Below are 18727 nucleotides of genomic sequence, written 5' to 3'. Positions count from 1 at the left end.
AACACACACTCATATAAAGTGTGAGAGGACACACATTCAAGAGTCTGTAGACTGCATGTATATCCTGGACTAAGACAAAAACAATAGCATTTGAGAAACATGAGAACTACTTCAGCTGTCTGAGATACAGAGGCCAAAAGCCAAACCTGTCCAAAGCCACTGGAAAGTGCATGTACAAATACATACGGAACAGTAGGAAGTGTGAAAAGTAAGCATACTATCTACTCAAAATAGAACTGATTCTGCGCAACATGGGGTTGCACATGCACAATGGGTGGAAAGAGTAATGAGACCTATTATAAATTATTTTACAACAAGGAAATGTAGGTCTTCCCTATTCAGTAACTCAGACATTTTCATGTAACTCAGACTATTTCTAGTGCCCAGGAAAGTTTGACTTACAAGTACGAAGTCTTAGATCACAGCAATCAGGTCTAAACCACAGAAAAGTAGACAGATACTATAAATAATTAGGTATTAACATCCTGAAGACCAAAATTTTGTCACACGTGATCCTTAAGATTCTATCCAAAAACAAACATCAGCATTATTTTCATGCCACAAATGAATTAATTGCTGTTTATTTAGAGTATTAGAAGTGAAAGCACACACAGCAACTTTCTTTTGTTCAGTTTTTCAAACTCTTGGAAATGGTTATAAAACAGTCTTCTTAAATTCACACATGAAAGTAAGTAAGAAAATTAGCAAGGGCTTGTCCGAGCATGCCTCCATAAATAAACTACAAAACGGAAAAACAACAGAGCCGCATGTAAATAGAATAACTCTGATAAAAATTATACAATACTAAGTACACTCATAACACACATTCTTTCTCTTCCTCGGAAAAAGACAAGAGCTCCTTCCTTGATTAAAAGACAGTCTTGCTACCATCATTTCAAACCTACAGTGTAATCACTGGCAAACCACTTCATAATTGACTTAATTTCCTATCTGATAGGATAGCCTATTTCCCATAGCCAAATGTTGACAGCTCGTCTAAAATAAAACATAAAAGACTGTATGAGATGTCTGTTACTGGAAGTATTAAAGGGGAAGGACTTTAATGATCCATGAAGCATTTAGTAGACTATATTTACCATCCACAAGATGATAGGCAAAAACAACTATGTGCTCAGCACAGAACTATTTTAAAACGATGCTTCTTGCCAGGAATCGAAGCAGGCTTTTGAGTCCCAAATTCTTGTGTGTGTTTTTCATTTTTTATTTCTTTACAAATCCCGTGGATACAAGATATACTCAATCAGGATATATAAACTGGAAGCAGATTTCTCAACAGGCATTTACAAGTCTTCCTTTTCGAAGAAAACTTTTCGCAAGCACTTACACGCTCATCGCGTTTTGCAACACTCTGAAGACTTCACATACATTGTTGGGAAATTGAACCTGATTATCCAGCCATCTGGAACATGGCTCTTGACAGTATTTGAAACTCCACAGGTTCAATTTCCCAATCTCCCAAAATGTGAGAAGTATGTGGAAGCCAAGGAGATGCCACACCTAGCAGACTCTGGATTTGCCCCCATCTGGGAAACAGACCAACTGAATGTGCATTTGTTAGCAGATGCTATATGAAATCTTAGACAATAAATGAAGTTGCTTCCAATAAATCAACAGTTAAACATCTCTGTGTGTCTCAGCTTCTTTAGACTCTCTGTTTTTAAGGCATATCTTACTTCTATACAGTACTGTTTAGCCAGAAAATTACCAGAGCCAGACAACACTTTTCAAAGTTAAGCTGGCAGAAGAACTGAGATCATTCCATCCACCACAGAAACATAACTATCTGGTTTAACAACATACATTATTACAAAATAGCTGGACAAATGAAGAAGCAAATTACACACCTATCCTAAAATTATAATTATATAAATTAAGTTGTTTGTAAGCTAATGCAGTTCTCCAAATAGAAGGCACGGAAGTCAAAGGGATACTGCCAGAATAATTATTTTAGCTGTGTTCTTTTCATCTTAGATTAGCTGAAATAGTATAAAACATAACATCTTATTTAGATTCTCCTTACTTGGTGAATTTTGCAGCATGTAAATGCTTCTTGGCATTGTAATTTTGTGGGGCATATTTTTGATATAGACTCCTAATTGCAGAGGAATTTCTACTTTTTATTGCTCACTGAAAGAAGTTAACTACCAGATATAAAACGTCTTGTGTGGCAAGGTCTCCCTTCAAAATGGAAATGACCTAACTTTTATGAGATGATCTCTTCTATCTGGGGTTACGCAAGCACATTTGCTAAGCACTGATTCAATGGAGAAGGAAACATGCCAGCTGACAAGTCACAAATACCACTTCATACAACACCTACTGCAAAGTGTTCTCTTGAGCTCTTCTGGGCAAGTGACTCAATGTGATCCAGCAGAGTTTCAGAACTATGACAACACAGTAAAGAATACCTTTACGTTGCCTTTACTCTGAGTGCATATTTCCTCAGCTGACCAGACTGTAAGACAGGTAATTAGTTTTCACAAAGCTACATGATTCTGATTCTATGATTCTGTGATACATGTAGTCATGGATACTACTATTGAGTCACAGCAAAGTAACTGACAAAACATGTTAACAATCCCAGTCACTATACCCTAACCAATACCTTCAGAAAACAAGAGATGTTTTGCTTTTTGTGAAGCTTAAAATAAATAAATAAATAAGTAAAAATTAGATTTATTTTTAAAAACCTCATAGAAATATAAATGTCAAAGACTACCAATCTCCAGTTCCTCATTTGCGGTCAGAAGAGGACTGGTTCCATCTAGTGGCTGAACAGAGTTATGTGCACCCAGAGAGTTTCAAGGATTTTCGCCCACCTATTTCAACTTGCAGCCCAAATGGGAATAACGGGCACTGGCACCAAGCACTGCACCTCACAGGGTAATAATAATAACCTAATACAGAAGGTCTGACAGTATAGGCGTGGTATAAAAACTTTCTGAACAAAAATGGGTTAGGAAAGGACAGATTTTTTAGCATAGCGTTTTAGTACCATACACTTGTAAAAATATTAATGTTGAGTACCTTCTGACAGTGCATTTTTTTGCTCAAATGCCTTTTATGTTTTATATTCTACTAATCATAGATGAATGGATCTCTCTGAGGTACTTACGGGTACTTGCAAGATTCTTTGTACTTTGGACCCATGCATACTTTAGTAATATCTGTTGTGCTACAGTCTCCATGGTGGAGAGAACTGGCATGGAAAGAGTAAGCAACCTAGTAAGTAACTGCACCTAACAGTGCACGGAACTGGCCCTCTCTTCCCTAGATACCATCCTTGCATCTAACCCACCAAGCTATCTTTTCCCTGCCATACAAAAATGACGCTTCAGAACACTTCACTCCATTTCTCCCCCTTTTCACCTGCTGTAATGGCAACAGTACTAAATCTGGGAAAGCAAATATTAATGCAGAATTTTAAGCACAGAAAGAGCCCCTCTGACAGCCCACCATATAACACAGAGATGAACCAGGCTATTTCACCTGCATCTCTCATACCTAATAGGCCCTTTTGAAAACACACACACACACAAAAAAAAAAAAAATAGCAGGACCTACCTGTGATTTGCGTGGTCATGGAAACGAGCAGTGAAAAATTCAAAGCTACCATGGAAATATTAATGGAGTAATTGGTGCCTGGCTGCAAATCAAAACAAACTTCTGGAGCCTGCTTGCGTGTGGTAAGGTCAAAGGTCATTTCATGCAAGAACTCCTTCTGATACCAACGCTGGCCTTGCACATGAAACTGTAACCAAACAATCACAACATGCAAATTGTAAAGTTTTAATATATTACTTACATTTATTCATGTCACATTCTTATTTAGAAGGAATGGAACAAAAACAGATCACTGAATAGAGTGCCAAAATTGCTGGCACTGACAGTTGTTCATATATGTAGAAAATTTGGCAAGTACAGTCCCTCTTGTTGATCATCTCTGACGTTGTGATAATGCTTCCACTCCTCCTCCTAGCCTGTCTTTCCTATTTTCTACTAGAACCATAACTTCCCCCAAGTCTCTCTTGCCTCCTAACATACAGGCTTCTAGTAATGGTGCACTTTCAATGCCATTATACTTCCACGGTGCAAAGTGATGCGTTACAAAAGTAAGCTCACACACATACACATGTGGTTTAACAATGAGGAACAAGTGAAAATCAAGCAATTTTGACCTATGCCAAAATGCCAAGTGCCCTCCAGCATGTTTTGACAAACAGCTATGGCTCCGGGAAAACTTACAGACCCACTGTTCTTATTGCAGTTGGATTTTTGGTGTGGTTATTTTCTTGCTGATGTCCCAAATGATCATGAAGTTTTTAACTTAAGGTTTTTCCTGATTGTTCTGTAAATTAAAACTGAACTGCTTGATGTATTTTCTTCCTGCTGACAGTCCTTTAAATGGATCTTATGCCTTCGGGTAATCAGTGAGCACCACATAGAACATGGAGGTTTGAGACAACAGCAGGTGGTCAGAGTCCTTGTAGAGACAATTCACAAAGAAAAGCCTTGCTGGACAAAAGGAAGCCTGTAGGGACATCACAAGGCAGAGTGTACTGCCTGGAATGGGAACAGCCTTGTCTGGGGCTGGAGCGTGACAAAGCTGAAGGTATAGTCATGTGAGGCAAAAGGTACTGACAAGGAAGGTACAGATAGGGAACTGTAAAACAGGGGAAACAATAAGCAAGAAAAAAAGTGGTTTACTTCTATTTTGAAGGTTGCTAGGAAGCTCGCTCCCTGGCTTTTTATGAGAGACAGCAACAGAACAAGGAACAAGTGACAAGTATCTGAAAAACTGCCGGTTATTCACATTTATGATTGATACACACTGTTTCCTAGAGAGGTAAAAGAGTCTTAGGTTCAAAATACAGATTATTACTTACCAGGTATCTGTCTTCCATATCAGCTCCCCTTACACTTCTCCGCCATTTCAAGCAGGTATCATTAAAAATTAACACATTATTGAAGGCTTCCTTTACTGTGGAGACAGTAATAAAAGAGAGAAACTTATTACAGGGACTTCACATTTGTCAACAATTTGAACACAAGCAGATGAAAATAAAGAAGAATCTACTCTTCTGAGTAGAAGATAGAACCTCTTTTTAAATTTTATTTATTTACTGAATGGACAGGCACAGTGCTATTCAGGAAATCAAGACCCAGATGAAGGCAGGGTGTAATGACAAAGATCCAGTGGTTCAGAGCTTCTGATGGAAATAAAATTATCAAGGAATCATTTGTCACAGCTACTACCCTTCAGGAAAAAACTCTTGAGAATAAAAAAACCCAAATATTTCAAAGACATTTATTTCTTAAGGTCTGTCCCCTTTCAATTAAAATGTCAGAAGGCAAGCTTCACATTTCCCTGACCAAAATATTACAGAACCCTGCAGTTATAACATGCCTTTCACAGTTACTGAAAAGCTGCCAGAACATTGCTCATTGGCACTAAGCATAAAGATGTTATCTGTAATGCTCACGCCACTTAGATCAGTATCACACAGCTCTGCCACAGTGAACTCTCCCACAGAACTGGTTATAAAGACAAGGAATGGAAAACAGTAAGCACCGTGCCATGGACTGATATCCTTCCATGTAGCCAGCAATGCCAGTGAACCAATCCTGCCAAAGGCTACAGACAAATTCTGAAAAAGCACGTTTCCCATTTTTTCTGGAGGGCACTTACTGCCACAGCTCTGAGTACAGATTCAATACCTAAAGTGAGCAGAAAGAAATCACTTGCAGAAAAAGATGGTGATGACGGTGGCTACATTTCTGTAGTGAGCATCAAGAATGATCTCGTCTAGCAAACAGCCATTAACCTCTCTGCAAGGATCCAACAGTTAACTCTGCACCAGAGTAAACTCTTCTACGAGCACAGTGAATACAAAATAAAACCTACCCTTCGTTTGAACTGCTACTGTAACTGAAACAGGCATGTTTGTGGAAGAGATGGTAGTAATATTCACCACGTAGTTACTGCCAGAGTTGAGGTCTAAACACACCTTTGGATTATCTTCACTCGTAGTGATGTTAAGTATCACATCTTCTGAGAAAGTCTTTTCATCCCATCTTCGGCCGAGAATATGAAACTGTTGAGGGGTTAACAAAAGTAATTTTGCAAAAGGTTGTGGCTCTCCAAAATTCACTCTCCAAAATTGTAACCAACTACTTTGATATAATCAGATGGTTCACTTACTAAATTAGACTTTTAATTTCTCCTGGCTGTTAAAACAAATAATACATTTTGTTTATTTCCACTACAAATAAATGGAATCTTTAACACAGATTGAAAAACCACAACCAACACAGTAAGTGAGCTGTAAGTAAATACTCCTTGTGTACAGCATGCACAGAACATGTTGCTGCTGTTTTTTCCCTAGTTCTTCACCCTTGCCCTGCAGAAGCAGCATTAAGTCTACGTAACAGTAAAAGACAGCATTTCTGCTGACCCTCCCTGCACTGTTAAGTAGAAATCTGGTATTTTTTGAGGTGAAGGGATAGATTAAGCTTACTTAGTTGAGCTCAAGGCAGTCCAGTCCAGACAGTGTTTGGAACTTTACTGCATCTATGTGCTGTCCTCAGTTTTGACTAATCTGAAGTTTCTTGCTGAGAACTGATTTCAGGCAGCAGCAAATACACAGATCACATTACCTTAGAGATCCACAGTTCGCCAGGTACCACAGGGTACAATGAAAAACACCGGCTTTGAACTATTAAGGTAATTTGGAACTTGTTTTTTTCCATCTCAGCGGTGCTCAATAAAAGCACTCAAACTAAATCAGCAGTGGTTTATAATGCAGCAGGAGAAAGCCAGGTTGTTTTCCAAGATTATTACCCTACCTTGAAATGCTTTTCCACATTAATTTCCCCATCCTTTTTCATTTTTTCTTATTTGGACGTGCTCAAAAAATGACCTCTCCTGGTCTGTTTTTATTCCTAGAACATGACATTTCTTGTTGCATCATTTTGGATTTGAATAATTATTGACTGAATGACTTGTTTTTTTAAATTTATATTTTAACTTTTATTCTTAGGCTTACAGGTGGCAAACAATAGTAATTTTACAAAGGTTGTTCTCAATTTCCAAGAAAAATAGTTCTAGGAATGTTCAAATGATAAGGTGGTTGAATCTCTTGAGCAAGACTCAGCATATCTATCTACCTTGTATTTCTGAAACAAGTTACATCCCATATCTACAAGTGATATGCTGCTTGCTTGAAATGCTTACATCACAGATAGGGACAGAGAAAAACTGTGTTTTCTAAGTCAATACTCTGCAATGGAATTTCACTAAAACATGAACTTGTGCTGAAATGCTTCCTGTAGTTTCAAGCAGGCATAAAGATGCTTTACAGGAATTGGATCCAACAGCTTTTAAGTCTTTCAACTAACATTAGGACAGGTAGTGTTTCTTCCCTAGACCAGTCACATTCAGGTTTCTGTGCGGCTCACCGGGAAGAGTGAGCCAAGGACTCACCATATAAACAAGACCCACAGAACTGATCTCCAGTAATGACTCACCAAAATTAACTAGAACAAGGCTTCTCTCAGCCTCAAATACTGCCCCACTTACTGTGTAAGTTTTCTGCACTCCCAGTCTTCCAGTTCTCATTTGCCACGTCACACAAGTTTCATTGAATACGGTCAAATTACTGAATAATTCCTCCTCTGTGAGCAAAAACGCAGAACAAAAATAGTTATTATTTCTCACACAGATCTTGATATGTTTGGAGCAACAGTTTATTTCTGCACTTTCCCAGTTTCCTTCACAAAGGGTAAATAAAACAAAGCAGGCAAAAACTGGGTGGCAAGCTTTGCCTTAACTGTGGTGGCTCCTAAAATCAAAATACAAGGTTAAGTGAAAAAGCACATTCTGATCTAATGGCTGCAAAGTCCTTAAATGCAGAGCCAACATCATGTGAAATACCACGAATAATGAAAACAGAAATACTTTACTAAGCTTGCATTTTAATGTAAAACAATTTTAATCCTAACAGCTTTTCAGATTAAAACAATGGTACAGTTTCTTGACTGCAAAGGAACTAGGTCATTCAACCTGTCAGACTTCTGGGTGACCAGCCCAGATGAAAGAACAACCGAATAGAGAGATTCTGCTCTGCTTTGCTTGCTCCTCCTAGTCATAATACATTATACTCATACCATCAGCATGTATTCCTGGTCAGATATATTCATTAATTTGTGCTTATGGCACTATTACACCACTAAAAACAAAGAGCAAGAAACAACGCCCCAGTTCCACAACTAATACCACCTGCTCTATACTCTGCTTGAAGTTGGCTACCAGCACCTGAATCTCACGAGATGCAATGGTCTGACTTTTTATGCATGAGTCATTCACAAATGAACCTGAAGACTTTGTAGACCATCAAATCTCATGCATTAGAAATCACATTAAACAGCAAACAAAAAAGTCAAAATGTTTTAAAAGATCTGTTCACAACTAAAAGGAGATACGGATAAGCCAACTTAGAAACAAACAAGCTCTAGAAAACAAAATAGCACTTCTCTGAATACAACGATCTGAATTTTAAGAAAACTGCTGGAGAAGTGGTTTCTTTACCTGAATGAACGTCTTTGTTCACTGTTTTCTTGGGCTTTCTTTTTAACAAGCTATAAGAAATAATTAAACCGCACAGCCACACTAACAACTTTTCAGGCTTTCATTAGGTTAAAAGAAAGAAGTGCACAGACTGAAGCACGCAGAGAGTACAGCTGTAGCAATCAACAGTAGAGTCGTCTGTGTCACCTGTGTTCATTTTCAAGCTCAGCATTGGTTCGTGTCTCAGAGAAAAAGCATGGCCAGAAAGATCTACTCATCCGTTCTTTTTATAGTCAGTTCTCTCACTGCTGTCACCAGACACAGAGCAGTTGCCTTCACATGACAAGATAATCAAATATCCTCCCAGAGCTAAGAACATAGCTCCTTCTGGACGCAGTTTACATTGACAGGGAAGGTATTTGATCCTCTCCTTGCCTTCACAAACCTTCAAATATGTCACTGCAAAATACTGCCGTATTTTTTTTATCAGATTTACTACAGGAATAAGGTCATACAAATCCAAGCTCATGCTGATTCTAAGCTAAGAAGCCCTTATTAGCTACTGAAAGCACAAAGTGGATTTATATGACAGCCTTGGTTGATGCTTCAGAAATATTCATGAATGAGTTGGTGTAATGCCCTGGTGTAAAGGCAGGCACAGCTCCTCCTCTGTAAGACCACTTCATTGCCATTTCATGGGGATCCTTCATTGCACACAGACATTAGTCTGTCACCGAAATAAACGAATATAGAGGTAAAACCCCTGATTTCCTATATTGAAGCTGCTATTAAGAACTGAAGTGTAACAGTTTAAGTACTTAAGTACAGCCCTTGATTTTTTTTTATTTTTTTTTAATTAAAGCTGCCACAAAGCTATTTTCAGACAATACCAGCATCTCCAAGTATCCAGCAAACAGATGCCTCACTCACTAGTTCAGTTTTTCTACCTACTAGTTCATTTTAATACCCCCATTCCAGGCTCTCGTTAAATACCAAATCGCTGTTGAATCTCTCCTCTCCTGCAGAACAGAAGAAAAAGAGAACTGCATGCCATCCCCACAGAAATTTCTTTACAGTTGGCTGTGTGATTCACTACATTTAAATGTTTATTCCTATTACTTGCTTCACAGCGATGCCTAGAATTTTCATGGTATTAAGGCTGCTGCCCTAACACAGAATTTAAGAATACATCCAGTTCTTGCACTTTTATTTTTATTTTTTAAATCAAGCACTTAAATTCAATAAATCATTTTTACTGAAAACTAGGTGGCTGTGATCACCCATTAGAGAGTGTAGCAGGAGGGAAAACACTAATTTAGCGGAGGGTTGTTAGTAGTATGTTTAGGTTGCAGTTGGACTTGATCTTTAAGGACTTTTCCAACCTGAGCAATTCTATGATTCTATGGTTCTACCTACATACACATGAAAATGCAAAACAAGAAGGGATTAAAAAAAAGCAACCTCTGAAATTGCTCCAGAAGACAATGAAAAATGTACAGTGCAAGGTATCCAGGCAAGGAAATGTATCTTCCACAGTGGCCTCCTTGGAAGGAAGCAAACAGCAGTAGTAGCACCTTTTTTTCTGTAGCTACATCTGTCTGTATTGTCAGCAGTTCTGCACTTTTCCAAAGGACAAGGCCACCATACATTTACCATATGCCCATAGTATAGCTGGCAGACTTTTCAGAGACACTAAAAATCTCAACTTGTGATTGGCCAGTTAGGCCATTGGATGCCACTGTTGCTCAACTGGCATCCAGTTTATCTTCACAACATCCATCCCATCCCAAAGGAAAGGGTCCTCAAAACAGCACGTAAGGGTCCTCAAAGCACCAAAATGGCTGAGCATCAGAGCAACAGTATGGAAAAAGACCCTGGGTGAGTCAGACACTGAAAGGCAAATCTGGAATAGGGCTGAGAGACAACTAAGACCTGGCTGTCAGCTTCCAGGAAAGGCAAGTGCTGGTTAACAGAGCACAAATGGGAGAACACAAAAAGCAAGCAACAGAGTGATTCAGCAGTGCAGCAAGATCACGGGGGGGAGAAATCATACTAGGAAAACCACAGAAACTGACTCTAAGAACAAAAAGAAGAAGTGAAGGTCAATGCCTCCCTTACTCCATTTTTAAAAGCTTTGCTAGGAAGAACAGTTTCTCCCTGTGCTTGAGTGCAAGGAAAAAACCCTCATATTAATTACAGCTGCACTGTCACGCTGACCTTCTGTAACCTGGGGCTGATGCACCCTTATATCCTCAGCCTCCATCAGTTCAGGTCGCAGTGCTCAACTGTTATTTGCAGAATCTGAGTGAAACATAATAGGCAGACAATGCATGTCTGAACAGTCATTAAAACCACATGACTTCTTTCATATACACCATCCATTAGTCCTCAGCTGAAAAAGCACTTGACTGCCACTGAGGTGAGCGTGAGATACATTTTACCATAGAGGTACTCCTGAACTTGCTTGAAAAAAAAAAAAGCTGTTTACCAGCACCCAGGCAGAACCAGCTCCAACCTGCCATTCTGCCTTTTGCAGTTAGCTAAAGGGACATCCACAAAGGCACATGCATGCAGAGACCATTTCTCCTCACTCATCCATACAATTTATGAGAAAAAAAATAATAAAATACTGCCTTCCTTTTCTCTTATGCTTTTCATTTTCAACCCCATGAAGCTTGTGAAAGATGCCCCATGGAAAATCCATTTTCCATGATACTTTTTTGCAGGTATACACAGAATTTATTTTAGAGAGACCCTCAGCATTTGTACCCATCTTGAAAGGTAGCATGTTGGTTTTTTAAGAGGTTTGTTCATTCTTGCACGCAGTTTAATTAAGATAACAAATTTCAGCAGGTTTTCACCTTCTGCCCTAAAGTTACACATAGAAAATCCACAAAAAACAGCAAGGCAGAGACAGCCATATAGGAAGGAGACAGATAGTAATGATTTACTGCTTCTTTGGTCTAAAAACGTTACCAGAAAACAATCACATGCAGAGTATTTCATGTACTGAACAAGACTAACAAAAGCATAGAGATATGACTGTAAGTCTATTTACAGTGGAAAGATGTATCAATCAATAGTGTGAGATTACATGGGATTACCTGGACTGGGACTAGAAATGCACATGATCTACTCCACAGGTGAAAGAGGTTCTGTAGACTGCTATGTGCCATCACAGGCTGGTTTCAAACAAACAAACAAAAGCCTAAACAGTTCTACTGAGAAAAAAGCTATACGTCTTTTCTTTTACTTTATTTACATGTCGCTGGGCTGTGCATTGCTTTGATCTACGGAGCAGCACCTCCAAAACAGACTCCACCTGTGTTTTTCCAGGCAGTTAAAGGAATTATCTGATTGCCACACGTCTGGATTTGACATATCCAATTAGCCCTTTGCAAGAACTCAGGCCAGTCAGGTCCTGTTCATTGATGACTGTAATTATCCTAATTGTTTGATGGGGTCTTTATTCCTACAGAAGCGCGTGTTTTGAATCAGTGCCTACAGATGTGAGTGACACCTATTAAGATCATATCTCCTGGCATGAATTATTTACATATGGCTGGGAATAAAAATTAGCAGGAGAATGACATTTAAACCATTCACTGATGTGTGGAAATTACTGACACTACCAACAGAGAGACATCCCAGCTGTCTTTCTGTATCATCTCTCTATTGTACAATTGAAAATGTAAGAACTGACATCTAGCTAGAGGGGAAATCAGCCAGTGGGAATAAGGATAAAACATGGGAAAAAGGGAAAGTGAAAGCAAATGAAAAACAACTCCAAATGAAAAAGTGAGTTACTAAAACACCACAGAAGAGGAAATTAGTACTTCCATATTGCAATAAAATTTTGGAAAAAAGTGTGGTACAAGGTCAGGCTGGAATGGGCTCTGAGCACCTGATGGAGCTGTAGGTGTCCCTGTTCACTGCAGGAGAGGTGGACCAGATGGCCTTTAAGGGTCCCTTCCAACTCAAACAATTCTATAATTCTATGAAATCAAGAGTAAAATCTGAATGTGGAAAAACAGGGTAAAACCATCAGCTGTAAAATAAAGATAATATCCATGGAACTGAGAGGGTTTAAAGTACACAGGTGTGGAAAACCTGTCATGCCTCCTCTGGACTGATTCTTTAAGCTACTCTTCCTTCTATGCCATCACAACTCTAAAGAAGCATTTGTAAGAAATCAGCAAATATATGCCATCTCATAGGATTTTCAGTGTTGGCACGCAATAGACATTCGGGACATTCATAACATTCAAGTTTCAGAAGTCAAGACATGCAGCGAATCCCTTTTGTAATAGGGAGCCACATCAGAAAAGAATGAGACATTCTGAAACAGAAAATTAATCTTCAAAGAAAAAAAGATACAGTCTTTTCACAGTTCACAATGTTTTGAGTATGAAGCACTGTAAAAAAGAGCATGCACGCATGAAGTTAAGACACAAAAGAAGCTCCAACATCAGGATCAGATACAATGCATGCTGGTATGGAAAACAGGAGAGGCTCACAGTATGTTGGAACTAAATCACCTTTTTCCCTGTGCCCCAAAACTCGCAAACTGCTGACAGTCCATACTGCCTGATTCTACCTTTGGAGGCTCTCACAACCGATCAGTAAAAAATCTGTGCTGTCAGACTTGGCACTACAGGGGAATAGGAATCAAATTTCCCTTTTGACTACCTGCAGCTATTTCCTACTGCCTGAGTTTTGGAATGCTCTGCAAGGAATGTGCACCACCTTTCCACACAGGTCAGATCCATTCTTTTTACATGTTCATGTATTTTTCCTTCCCATCCACAGCAGCTGCTTCCACTGCAGGAACTATATTTAATTTAATACATCCAAAAAAACTTTAGTAAATGCATTTCTAAAAATACAGTGAATGGAGATACTGGAAACTTATTTAAATACTGAGAAGCTACTATGTAACACAAACTTTTTTTTTCATTGGGTAAAAATAAGGAAATTGGGTAAACTGTTTTCCTTTCTTAGATCCCTTATTGTCACTACCCACATCAATAGATGCTAAGCTTAGTGACTGCTATGAACAACCCACATAGAAGACAAGCATAGCAAGTTTTCTGGGACCAGAATAATGAGGAACAGTTTGCAGGTGATAGCAAGGTGGGAGGAAGTGTTGATCTGCCTGGGGGTAGGAAGGCCCCACAGAGGGACATGGACAAGGTGGGAGTCAGCCTCTTCTCCTGGGTAACTGCAATGGGACAAGAGGGAATGGCTGCAAGTTGAGCCAGGGGGAAAGTCAGATTGGATATTAGGAAAAATTTATTCTCCAAAAGAGTGGTTAGGCACTGGAATGGGCTGCCCAGTGATGTGGTGGAATCACTGTCCATGGAGGTGTGCAAGAAACATGGTTTAGTGGAGAAATGTTGGTGGTAGGTGGATGGTTGGACTGGGTGACCTTGGAGGTCTTTCCCAACCTTGGTGATTTGGTGATTGCATGATTCCATATATGGTTGTAGCCAGAGCTAGGGCAAATTCTTCCAGGAAGATCAGCTAATAAGGGAAAACTCTCCATGACAGGGCTATCTCTAGGACTTTGGAGCAAGAAATTGGAAGAATGGGGAAAGAGGACTTTGCAAACAGAACCAAGAGAGCTTCAATAGGCAAAAGGACCATTTTCTTCAGAAATATCGTCACATTTGTCCAATTATCATACAAAAGTGCTCCAGACACTCTTCCTTCTGTGCATGAACCCATTTCACCATAATTAATTATAATTTGCCCTGCATGCTCAAAAGCTGGTCTGGGTGGGTGGGTGTACATATAGGCATATCCACACATGTATAAGGAGGGGAAAAGGTTTTACGTCACTGTCATAGTCCTTCCTGACATTTAATTAAGAAGCACTTGTATCCAAGCTCGCTAAAAGACAGAACCAACGCAATTTACTCTTTCATTTCAAATATGCTCCAACTCCTCATCCCATCCTTCTCAAATAAAAGCTACTCCTAGAAACTTCGCAATGGCCTGGGACAAACACTGCACACTGTGCCCTTTGCAAGTGCAGATTCGGGAGCAAACATCTGAGATACAACCAAGGTACCAATTCTCACAGCTACAATGAATCCACTCAACAACAACAAAATGGAGTGGAAAGGACTGACTTTATAAATTTCCATTTAACAAAGAATGCAAATGTAATTCTTATGTAACCGTATGTAATACTTGGTGCTCACACCTAGAATCCCTCTAAATGAGATAAACATTACTACCAAAAACACCTCAGGTTTGACAATTTCTTCTCCAAAATTCCCAACAAGCAGAAAACAAAGCTTCTTGTTGTAGACTACTTTCTATTCCACTGCTGCATGCTATAGCACACTATACCAAAATCCCTTCCCTGAAACAAACTAACATATTATTCCCACAAGAGTATCTTATTTTCCCTCCAAATAAAGATCCCAGATTTGCCAAGTAATTTCCTGCACCAAAAATAAGTGAAACCACAGATTCCTGCTCCACAGAAGAAAAATAAGCTATTCCAGGACAAGCTGTACAGGATGTCCAGACATATACTCACCATGCTGGACAGTGAGTATTTAACTGCTGATAAGTTCTCTGCACTTCAGTCTCTTGAGTTTACATCAAGGGTTAGGAAAGAAAGACTGTACTTCAGCTGACTACTGACAGATTTCACTGCTGATGGCTCATTCCAATCAGCATCTCTAAGTAAAACTAATTTTTAAGAGCAATTTTAAACATATTTAAAGTAGATACTATTAAATGTTCACAAACACACATACTCCAAAGATTTCAGTCAAAAAGGAATGCAAATAAAGGGTATTCCACCACAGTGGCTGACTGAGACGTTATTGTTGGTCAATAGGAAGATGCTTGGGGGAATTCCTTAATTTCTTTCTTACTTCTAATGAGGTTCTCTAGGCAGCAGAAAAACAGAAATGTTTTTCTTCTTATTATAACAGAATTTATTTTGAAATGTGGCATGATTTTCTTTCCTTATAATGAGAGAATACTGATTAATCACACACACCTTCAAGGTCATGCACATCTGGAAGACATAATCACTGAAATTTTATTTCATTTGAAAGTCACTCATCACTGCTGATGAATATTAAAAACATACTACTTTAAGAGGTTGAAAACCTTTGTACTAATTTCTCATTCATAATTTCTGTTTCAGATGAGCCTAGGCTAGTTAGTTTATTTAAAAAAGAAAAAATAAAAAAGGTTTTCCATTCCACCTGTTCATAGCTACAACCTTTTTTTGCTGTCTAATCTAACAGCTAGACCTGGAATCCACCTTTCTGCCTCCCACAGAGCCCCTGCTGAAACCCACTGTACTCCTGTGTGTGCACTCTGCAGGTTTGGGCCCTTGAAAGCTTCACAGTGCTTGAGGTACCTCTTGGCATTGCAGAAACTTATCCACCTGATTAGCCTACCCAATCCACACAATGCTCCCTTCAAAACCAATTCAGAAACCAGAGCCATGCAAATTGCCTAAATCAAATACAAATTGTGAATTCTAAACAGCCATTCCATTTTCCACCAGGGCACTATAAAAAGTAAGAGAACTGTTTTTCTGCATGCTGATTTTATGTGATGTCACATGGTTCACATCCCCAGTGAATGCCCAAGACACCAAGTGTGGCAACAGAGGCATCAAGTGGCAGTGCTTTGTAAAGGTTTGGTCTGTGAAGTAGTAGCAGTTGAAGGCACACTTCCAGTCCTTCTGGAAAACATATGGAGGAAATAAAGCTAGAGGAGCTGCAAAAGACAGCACTGCTACTTAGAAACAAGAGCTAGACTATCACAAAGATACCGCATGACACCACTTTCACACAAAGAACAGCACTTGAGGAGCACAGCTGCCAGACACCTGCTAATTCTTAACTATTACTAAAATGTCATTACGTCCTGTTTCCAAGACCACGTAGTACAGACAGCACCTTCCTCACAAACCTCCCTTGTCAGCACTCATTCTTTTGAAAGAAAATCCTCTTCAACTGAAATTCAGAGAAGCAGACTTGGCTGAAATGGCAAACCCAAACCAAATTTTTTCTGGGTATTAGGAGGGAAGAAGAGGAAGGACTTCTGAATTCCACCAGCTTTACCGTAACGTCCACTGCAACAACAATATCAGGCCCACAGCGGGGTATTATTAAATCCCACCTTCTCTACTGTTTCCTGTCTTTTAACACTGAGGATTCAGTGCAGCAGTGGAACTCCAGTTGTGCTAGTCCCTTCCTGTTTGAAATAAAAAGCAATGCAGCTACAGAAAGATCTAACCATGACCTCCACTAGAAACTGCTGCATGTTCAACATTGTCTTTCTTGACTTTTCCATCACAAAGTACTACCGTGTTCTATATACTGCAAATTAAAAAGCCATTTCTTGCCTTCCATCCACCCTACCTCAAGAACAGGAATTAGAAACTATTTAAATAGCACACCCCACAGGAATTTCCTACAGTAATATTTACCTTTGCATATGTATGTAATACTCTCCCACTTCTGGTCCAGTGTGCATTCTGAAAAATTCCTTTCTCCATTGAAATAATATCCTTCTTTACACTTATAGAACACTCTGCTCAGTAGAGTGGTAGAATTGTCCCAGATAATTTCTGTGTGCGGAATCAGCAAAGGTCTGCCACAGTCTATTTCTGGAACAGAAAAAAAAAAAACAAAAGAGATGTGAATCATCCCAGCAAATAACACTTCACTTTTATTTACCTCCTAGTGATTTCTAGTAGTCAGGTTAGATTTTTAGAGCCTGGAATTTCATGACTGAGGATTTTCTAGAAGAGTGAAACATTTATTCTTCAAGATGAATCATAACATAGAACAGCATCCTGTTTAGAAGTGGAGACCAAGAAACTACGCAATTTTTTAGAAACTAAGAAACTCTTTAGAACTTAAACTCTTTAGAAACTTTAGAAAATCTTATCCCCCACACGTTATTTCTCATCGTACCCATCACTAGCAACAACAGAGCTGAAGAATGACACATGGTCCAAGGAGTGACAGCAATAACAGGGTTATGTCTCCTTGCCAGCGGATTTAACTTGAGCTTTGAGGAAAGGAGAAGCTGCACCAGACAAGAAGAAACTACTTAGGGAGAAAATTAATGGATTATTCAGACTTCTATAGAGGTAACTGGAAACGTATGGTAGTGAACTTAAAAATTAATTCATCTACTTGATTGCTTTCAGGAGTTTCATAGTTAAAATAGGGAGCTACAAGAACAAAGACAGGTATCAAATCAATGGAAGACTATTATTGGAATTAAAATTCCCTTTCTAACTAATGAACATTAATCCCCATTTTTCATTTCCTTTTTGAGACACAAACAGTGAAAGAATTAAAGATCTTACTTTCACTATAGCTTAAATGCAGAAAACAAGTGCTTTTAAACTGTTTAATCATACGTGATTCTAAAATTCTACTCAATAAAACAGGAAAACAAAGAAGTAAGAAATGAGAATTGTGGAGGAAAAGTTAATGGTACATACTGCAGTGTGGAATACATCCACCACAGTGACAACCTACCTTCTCATATGCCAACGTGTATGAGTGTATGCATCTGTTATAAAACATCTGGAAGATTTAGAATGGCTAATTTGCATACAAGGAATACATTTAATTTACAAAAGGGCACCATGTGATGAGAGGTAAAAAATACCACTCCATAACTACAGCTATCCGCACACAGCCATCCAGTAATGAGATTGAAAAGCAGAGATGCAGAAGTACATATACATCTAAGACGCAAAAACCTCCTGTTTAGGTTGGTAACCCTGGACAAGAATATTAAGAAAGATGTTAATAGTAGGGAGACTACATTTGATTGCAATGAAGAGAAGACCTGGCTTTACTGGATTGAGCTGATGGGACATCAACTGTGTTGCAGATGAGTGAGTAAAATTGTGCCTGTGTAAAAACTGACTAAAGACTGTACTTACCTGCATTTTTTTGGGGGGTAAAGCACATTTCTTAATGTACCCTTATGTTTCCTCTTAACAAGGAATTTGGTAAACTACACTTTTCAAACCACAGCAACAAAATGACTTATGATTCGTGTCAAATAACAACTGCAAGTTTCAGCAATCACAGTTAGCAACTGGAAGCTGTCTGAACATGGGAATTCTAAGGG

General features: G+C 38.9%; 1 protein-coding gene across 4 annotated transcripts in view; it reads right to left on the bottom strand.

The window, feature by feature from the left end:
• The window catches only part of SUSD1 (sushi domain containing 1), a 40222-nt gene that overhangs the window by 15362 nt on the left and 6133 nt on the right, over window positions 1-18727 (bottom strand). For all 4 annotated transcript variants that reach the window (XM_424913.8, XM_004949518.5, XM_040656162.2 and 1 more), the window contains 5 exons: window positions 17058-17237; window positions 7601-7695; window positions 5927-6116; window positions 4908-5002; window positions 3586-3772 (listed from right to left, as the gene is read on the bottom strand). In XM_424913.8, the coding sequence (XP_424913.5) occupies window positions 3586-3772; window positions 4908-5002; window positions 5927-6116; window positions 7601-7695; window positions 17058-17237 (747 nt within the window). The remainder of the gene's footprint in view (window positions 1-3585; window positions 3773-4907; window positions 5003-5926; window positions 6117-7600; window positions 7696-17057; window positions 17238-18727) is intronic.

This window comes from Gallus gallus, chromosome Z (genome assembly GCF_016699485.2).
Source record: "Gallus gallus isolate bGalGal1 chromosome Z, bGalGal1.mat.broiler.GRCg7b, whole genome shotgun sequence".
Lineage (NCBI taxonomy): Eukaryota > Metazoa > Chordata > Aves > Galliformes > Phasianidae > Gallus > Gallus gallus.
The sequence above is the reverse complement of the archived record's forward strand: the minus strand, read 5'-3'. Positions and strand labels throughout refer to the sequence as shown.